The following is an 8,299-nucleotide window of genomic DNA, read 5'->3' as shown; positions in this document are numbered from 1 at the left end:
GAGGAGGTCGGTGAGGATCTTCTGAAAGTGGCTTAGATTCTCCTACACGCTCTGTCCCTCAGTCATCCGCAGTTGGTAGAACTGTCTCCAGAGAAAAAGAGTATTGGTGAGAGACTTTGCCATGTACAACTCCTCGAGCTTCGACCACAGCACCGTCGGAGAAGTCTCGCTCAGTACATGGATCACTACCTCATCCGTCAAGTATATGCAGATGGTACTCACCGCCTGCATCTATAGCCATTTTCAATCCTGCACCTCCATGGTGGTCGGCTTCTCATCGCACAAGAGAGCATCGATCAACCCCTGTTGGATGAGCACGTCCTTCACCCTTGCCTGCCACAAGGAGAAATTGCTCTTACCATCAAATTTGTTGATATCCATCTTGATTGTTCTTGTCTTCTCCATCTTCAGTCTTGCTCACCATCGCTGCAATCTGCGTCCTTGTACCGTCTTGCTTCGATATCACTTGTTGGGTGGATGTTTGGCTAGGACACCACCTCCCAAGACCTTTTCAGTACCACGCGATGCAGCAGGAAGAAAGAAGAAACAAAACAAAAAACAATCAAAATACGTGAATCAGCCACAAAAGGGCTCGTCTCCATGGGGCATGCAAACTTCACTATGAAAAAGAAATTTTACAAGAGGAGATCTCACCCTCAACCCTCGTACATCCAATTTCTCTCTCACTAGAAGTTTCCCTCACAAAAGCTCTCTCTCTTGGAAGACCCTCTGAATCCCTGAAGTGCCTGGCGTCCGCTGTCCAGGAGTCTTGCTCCTTCTCTCTCAGCGGCCTCACGCTTTTCTCTTTTTCTTTGGATTCCACGCGGCGCTCTCTGCAAAAAACTGGACCACAAAGCCACTTTCTGTGCCTCACAGGCCTTTTTAAAAGGTTAAAAATGACTTAGATTAGGTTTAGGACTCCTTAATCAATCCAAATCAAGTCTCAGGCCGCTGGATCAAGACCGGGAGTCATCCACGCCCTCCGATCGTGCTTCGGTCCACGAAATAATGTCATGGACCGCGAAAAATATGTGGGAAATACCCACGCGGTCCACAGGCCCACCCATGGACCGCCCGATCCACGGTGGATCGGGGTACAGGGCCCAGGGAAGGCGCCTGGGCCTGGGCCGGCCCACGCGAGCGGGCCTGGACTGCCCGCCCGCCTGGGTCGCGCGTCCCGCGCATTGGCCCCACCTGGGCCGCGCCACCATCGCTCCGCCGGCCTGCTGCCAGTCGCTGGCAGTCCTCCACCGCATCGGGTCTCGTGCCAACTTCAAAAGCGCGTATCTTCTCCGTCCGAGCTCCGTTTGGGATGATCTTGGTCTCGTTGGACTCCGTTTTTTGCTACGAATCTCGCTGTGGGCTCAATATGGACTGAATCTCTGGACGTCAAATCCTAACATGTTTATTGTTAATTTTTGAAGCATTCAATTGAATATTTTATCAGTTAACTATTCCGAATATAAATCATTTGTTTGATTAACCGTTGAAGATAAATTATTTGATATCTAAATTTATCCAGAGTGTGTTTATATAAAATTTAGATCCGAAACCCGATAGCTCTTGATCCGATAGTACTAAAATCCGACCCGACCCGTCAGACCGGCACCCCATCTTTCCTCCTCCACCGCGGCGACCGAACCGGGAACTCTCTCTCGTCTCCCTCGTTCTCCTCCCCTGTTTTCTTTAATTCAATTTAGAGATCCCCATCCAGCAACAATAGCTGTTGTCGACTTTTATTTGTTTGTCTACCGGGAAATTTTCTGTTAAGATGATTAAGATTAGATTTTTTTCATCTAGATTGTGATTTCTCTTTGCCGGATGCCATCTGTTTCTTCGTTTCTTTAAAAAAAAAAGGATTTTGGCTGCCAATGATGAGATCTTGGTGTTGAAGGAAGAGAAATCTTAAGGGTTCAATCCAAGTTTGTCTGCAGATTTCCATCTGGCTCTGATTGAAGTTTTCTTTCGTGTCCATCTAGAACGCGCATTAAGACCGAATTAGAGTGTTTTCTGATAATTTTAGTTTGTTTCTCTATAAATTTCTCTCTGGGAACGCTTAGATTTTTCCATTTTTTATCTCTTCAGAAGAGGGTATGTATCAAGATGAGGAATTTGGTATCATATCGATTTATCCTTTGAATCCTTCCCTGGGCTTGTTTTTGATAGAATTATATGTTCTCCAAAAACAAGTCTTCTGAGAGAAAGTTCCCTTCTTTCTGTTTTGGTTCGTTAGAATCTACTTGAGTTTCATTTCTTTCACTAGTTTTAGTGAGAGATCTGGACTGCGAGACTCGAAATTCGGAATCTGTACAAGTTTACGTTCCAAAGTTTGATCTTGATGTGTAAAATAGTTTAATCTCTTACAGGATTTTGAGGGAGTTTGATGCCAGTATCCATTGGGTACTCATGATCTCGCTTCATTGCTGCCATCATGAGTAACCAGTCATACGGGCCAGGAAGTCCCAAGTCCTTTCATGCTTACCCTAGAGGGGACTTTGATTTAGAATCAGGAAACTCCTCTAAGGTCCGAAGGTCCAAAAATTCGCAGTCTGAAGCCCTCAAGATGCTTAAATCAATTGGAAATCGCCTTTATCGTTTCTACAAGCTTCACCCTGTTGCAATTTTTCTCATCTCATTGTCCTTTGGAGTGACCATTCTGATTGTTCTATCTGTATATGAGAGCCGGGTTAGAATGATGGGGTACCGAAGGGTTGATGATCTGAGTGTCAGTTCGGGTTCTTATCCTTTTGCGAATCTCCGCAATCTTGTCATGGTTGCGGGGCATTCGATCTATACAAGCAACAGTTGTGGGAAGATTGACCGTGAGGATTCATGGTTCTTGGAGCCATATCAGAGGCACCCAGGTCAAGCTGCTACATTTTTGTCACATATAAGAGAAGGGGTGGAGATTGCATCTAAGGATGAGGGAGCTCTTCTTTTGTTTAGTGGTGGGGAAACTCGAAGGGATGCTGGCCCTCGAAGCGAAGCACAGAGTTATTGGGCAGTTGCAGAATCAAAAGGCTGGTTTGGTAATTTGCTCACTTTCTTTCTTGGGGATTGTTTATAAATTTTCCCTTGATATCGTCTGCTGAATTCAATTTATTGTTCTGGATGTGATGTTTTATCATGGCTGTGATTGATCTGAAGTTACGGTGTTGATTGTTTATGGAATCATTGTGCACCTGTGGTAGAATTCTATAGAAGAGTATGGACAAGGTAGCATAGATCTTCTTCCCAAAAGTGATTCATGGCGATGCTTGGACATTTAGTCTGTGAGTGGCTGGTTTATTGTCTTATACTGTTGCATATTAGTTTATAATTATGATTGTAGTGCTGGTTTGGATTCTCATGTTCTATTAGACGAGCTTAGAAAATAGACCTTGCATCCATAAGCATATATGTACTACTACTGAAGAATTAAAATGACTCTAATATGTCAAATACACGATCATTGTTGATTTTGTTAGGCTAGCTGATAAAGCTGTTATTTGTTTACATCATAACATCTCATCTTATTTAGTTAAACAAACATTTTTTAGGAATGTCGCCATCATCAGCAACTATTTTCATCAGGTCAGGGTGATTTGAGGTTTTTGTACTCTTGCAACAGTTGTTCATACAAGAACCTGGTTTACTATGTGGATGTCATGATATCTTCATTGCCTCATCAGCAATTTGGCTAACTGGTTTTTGTTATTGAATGTGGGCATAATAAACAACATGTCGATCTTGAAAATGTGTGTTATTGTTATCTCCAACCACTGAATTCAGATTTGATATTTTCAGACTTTATAATTGATTATTCTGATCCAAATCAGGTACTTTTAAAATGCTGGTCATGCTGAACTTCCACTTAGCAATATTTCATATGTTACTAGTTTCTTAAACAACTAATTGCGCTGGCTTCCAAAGAAGTGGCTCTTTTGATCCAAGATTCCTACTTAGGGCATTGCTGCTTCTTTGGCATCTAGGTCTTTCATCTGCTTTTTCACACCTGAAATCCTTTTTCTCTACCACCAATCATCACTTGTGAAACATTATTGATTTACCCATACATCTAGCAATGCTGGTTTCTTTAAACAAAAACATGAAATAATTCTCTTTCTTGTTTAACTGAGCACCGTAATGTGCAAAGTCTTTGCTTCCATTGCCTATTTTTCTAGGGCTGTAATATGCAACTTATTTCATTCAACCAAATATAGGTCTATCAAGTGTTTGTATGCTTAAACTCTTTTTTTAGAGGGAGTAAGGAGGAAGCAAGTTACCTCCCCGAATTATTATATGCCAGAACTCATCAAAATGCATTTGTTGATGCACACTTTTACATATTTAAAATTGCATGTCATTATAGTATCTCTGCACTTCAAGCATCCTCATTTTCTAAGCATATGTGCATATGAATGGTTCCAACAAGTGAAGTTAGATTAGATCAGTTAAGTGGAATCTGTATATGATTTTTCATAATTCCTAAAGGCTTTAATGACTATGAACTGATGCATATAGAAGATGTACATGCATGGAGAAACATATGAGTAATATTCAAGAACATGACACTTGTCCGGTTTTCACCGCTTTCACTAGGAATGGACCACTATTTGTGCTAATGTTAGTAGACCATGATTTTAACTTAGTATTAAGCTTCTTGACTTACTTGAAAGTTCAAGTTGACTTAGTCAGAGCAGTGCCCAAATCAATTTAGAAGGTGGGCCTTGGCACAATGGTAAGGTTGCTTCATTGCAACTTGGATGTCTTTGAAATAAGAAAATAGCCTCTCTGCTCGTGGGGGTAAGGTGCATTCATCTAACACTCCCCAAATCCTATGGTGATGGGAGCCTCGTGCACTGGGATGCCCTTAATTTTCGAATCAATTTACTTTCGAGGCTAATACCCTGGGTTTGTTTAAATTTTTATGCTTTGTGAAAACATATGATCAACTGAGTTTTGCTTTACATGGCATCATGAAAATATTTTGATGTCACCTTGGTGATTCTTTTGATATGGCAGAAGTACAATCTGACAGCACAAAATGAACAATTTTGTTGTCTTTGAAGGAATCCTTTAATTTTTGAAAAATTGGTGATCGTAATTAAAAGGATTAAGCTTCTAGATTAGAGAAGGGGCAAACCAAACATTTATATTAGGTTGGACAGGAACAGGAAAATGGCTACATATCTAGTGAGCTTGCTTTTAGTGAAAGTGTTAAGCTATCACCCATTTTCTCCATTTTAATTAATTTTTCTTTGTAACTAGCCTGACCAACTAGATAGGTTCAATCTAATTAGGTTAGTTTTAAGAATATTTCTTGCCCATTCATTCAATGAAGGACTAAATACTATCTCAGGACACAGTGCAAATTTCATAGCTTTCCAGCCTCTAATTTGCATACCTAATACCTCGTTGATTCTAACTCTAAGAATATTTCCTTTGGAATCGAACCTCATTGTTTCTATGTAACACGCAGTTGCTTTATGACCTCTTCCTAATAAGAAATCAGTAATTATGTAGCTTTCAGATGCTTATCTATTACTGAGATAAGTAATGGATGTCCTAACAAGAAAGTCAGAGTAGGTGGGGAGAGTGGGAGAGAAGGGGATCGGGCTTTTTTTTTTTTTTTTTTTTTTTTGGTGGGGTGGGTGGGGGAAGAGGAGGTGCTGAGAGGAAGGAGAAGGGCTGCCGCCAAGTGCTGATATGAGACAGAGAGGTGGGGCGAGGGGAGCGCAGATATTTAGGCCGGCCACTAAGTAGACCCAAAGCTGTCCTAAAATTTAATCAGGCCTTAGGTTTCAGGTCCAAGATTGACCTAAATTTTCTTCAAGCTGGGCTCAAAGGCTGACCCAAAACTGACTCGACTTGGGCCCATTACCAACCTTAAAGTTCATCTAAGATTGATTTTTCATGTTATGAGGATTTGCTCTCATTCCCTTCTTGTCATGCCTTGAAATTACCTAAAATGGGTTTTGACAAAATTTTTTGGAAACAAAAATTAATGGTTTGTTTATATGAAGTCCTTTTTTCCTTATTCTGCATCAATTACATCAATTATGTCAAACTCTATAGACCAAAGATTGGACCTTCAAAACACTCTACTGAAATAAGTTAGTTGGGAATTTAAAGATATTAATATTTTCAAATTTTAAGGTTTTAAATGTTTGAGTTTTGGTGACATTGGACCTGCAGACTATATGGAAGTGCCTTATAACATGTTCCTAAGAAATTATGAATATTGAATTCTCTCCATATGATACTTGATTTGCTTGATATGTTTCATTGAGATGCCTTTTTCCTGCCCTTTTTGTACAGGGAAACAAGATAGTGTGAGGAACAGAGCACTCACAGAAGAGCATGCAAGAGATAGTTTTGAGAACCTTCTTTTTAGTGTGTGTCGGTTTCGAGAACTTGCTGGCACTTATCCTCAAAATATTACAGTGAGCTTCTGTCCCTTTTCCTGGGATGCTCATTTCTTTTTTTGCCATTTATGCTTCTCCAAACATCTTGAAAAATAATCTGTCTTTATTTGGCTCAGAATTTGGAGCATGCCAACAATTTTTTTTTAATAATTAGGAAATTTTTGTATTAAACAAGTTAGAGATTTTGTAAGATCATATTTTAAATTCTCAACCAGAAAGGTTGCCATTCCTGTGTTGCCCATTTCAGGTTTGACTCGAGCATATAGTTCAAATGTCTGAGAATGGTACTAACAACCTTTAAATCATTGAATTGATCTAAACTTTGATCTGAGCTTTTTCAACAAAGTCAGCGGTTGGCAACTTTAATCCATTCAAAAGTTGCAAAAAGCAAGTCTCCATTACTAGAAGGTGGGTAGTTCTAAGGTCGCTTGCTTCAACCCCAGGACCAAAAGTTGATGTGGGATGCTGATTAGTCTTTAGAATCTTTTGAAATGAACTGGTTGGTGAATTGGACATTGGAATTTGAAAAATAATATGGCTTATGTGCCTATCATCCTAGAAGATGACCTACATTACTAGTGTTCTTTTAAACTGTAAATCTATAATCTGCATCTCCTTTCTAACTCTAATGTTTAGAAGGTCATGACCTGATGGATGGAAAGGAGAACTTGTTTCTTTCAATGATGTGTTGGTCATACATGCCTTCTGACAACAAGCAAGTGGTCAGTAGTCTTGCAAATATGGTAGTTCTGAATTTTGTATGATTTGTTTATTTTTTTATGGAATATCTCTTTGTTCTTTTCAAAGAAACTGGAGCTGGTGGCAATTTGATCAATCAAAAGCCTTCCAAGTATTTGAAACCCCCTCCCCCTTCAGAAAAAACAAAAAAATACTAAACTCCTGAGCATTAGACATGAAATGATTTTGCTGAGATGTGTCTATATGGGAATGCATTTTCGTCGGAATTTTGCATGGAAGAGTAAAGCCATGTCCTCTCTGCATGTTGGTTGTGAAGATGTCCTGAGAACCAATTCGATTTGATACAGCTTGTTTTTTATGCCCAATTATTGAATTGACCTGCATACCCAACATGCTCACATCTACGGTGCATTTAGTAAATGGTTGAGGTCGTGGTTGTGCATTGGTTCTCAACTCTCATTACTGTTTTTGCTATTTATATCATGGTTAATTGTAGGGTCTTGAGCAGACTGTATGATGTATTGAAAGTACATACTTGATTTGATGGCAGGTTGTGAGCTATGATTTCAAGGAGGAGAGGTTCACCCATTTACATCGTTCAGCAATTGGATTTCCAGATGGCAGGTTTTTCTATTTTGGCACCCCTGCTTCTCCCACTGCAAAAGAGGCGGCGAAGAAAGGTGAAGCTTCTGTTAGGGCACAGTTCCAAGAAGATCCATATGGATGTTTAGGTTCTCTTCATCGTAAGAAACTTAAGAGGGACCCATTTCATCGGACTGTCCCTTATCCCAATGGATGCCCTGAGCTGAAAGGCTTATTCAGCTATTGCGGTCCGGTTCCTTATCCAGGCTCTCTTCCTTGGACACAGTAGGATCAAGGTTGGATGGAACTTGTTCCTGGACAATCGCAGATTAAACATCCTAACCTTAAGACAGACGCAGTATGGATCTTGAAACTAACTGTAATCATCTCTGCTTTTTCTTTTGCATATTATCTATGAGAAAAAAAAAAAAAAGTAGTTTTGCAGTGAGGATTTTATAGAGAACAGAACATGATATTTTTGGTGATATTATACTGGACCTTGTGACTGTGCCTCATTTTGACATATAGAGTAGGCATTCCTCTTTATTCTCCAATGAAATCTTAACATGAGTTTAAAGGATGATCTACTTGTTTGTTGATTTGAAGGACCA

At 40.0% G+C, this 8,299-nt stretch overlaps 1 protein-coding gene across 1 annotated transcript; it reads left to right on the top strand.

Moving 5' to 3' along the window:
* Positions 1–1,608: 1,608 nt before the first annotated feature.
* LOC105038507 (uncharacterized protein C57A10.07) lies at positions 1,609–8,268 on the top strand. Its single transcript, XM_010914331.3, has 3 exons — positions 1,609–3,029; positions 6,301–6,425; positions 7,657–8,268. The coding sequence occupies exons 1-3, from the start codon at positions 2,432–2,434 to the stop codon at positions 7,975–7,977; spliced, it is 1,044 nt and encodes a 347-aa protein (XP_010912633.1). The 5' UTR covers positions 1,609–2,431; the 3' UTR covers positions 7,978–8,268.
* Positions 8,269–8,299: the final 31 nt, after the last annotated feature.

This window comes from Elaeis guineensis, chromosome 1 (genome assembly GCF_000442705.2).
Source record: "Elaeis guineensis isolate ETL-2024a chromosome 1, EG11, whole genome shotgun sequence".
NCBI classification, from domain to species: Eukaryota; Viridiplantae; Streptophyta; class Magnoliopsida; order Arecales; family Arecaceae; genus Elaeis; species Elaeis guineensis.
This window is presented reverse-complemented; position numbering and strand designations above follow the sequence as displayed.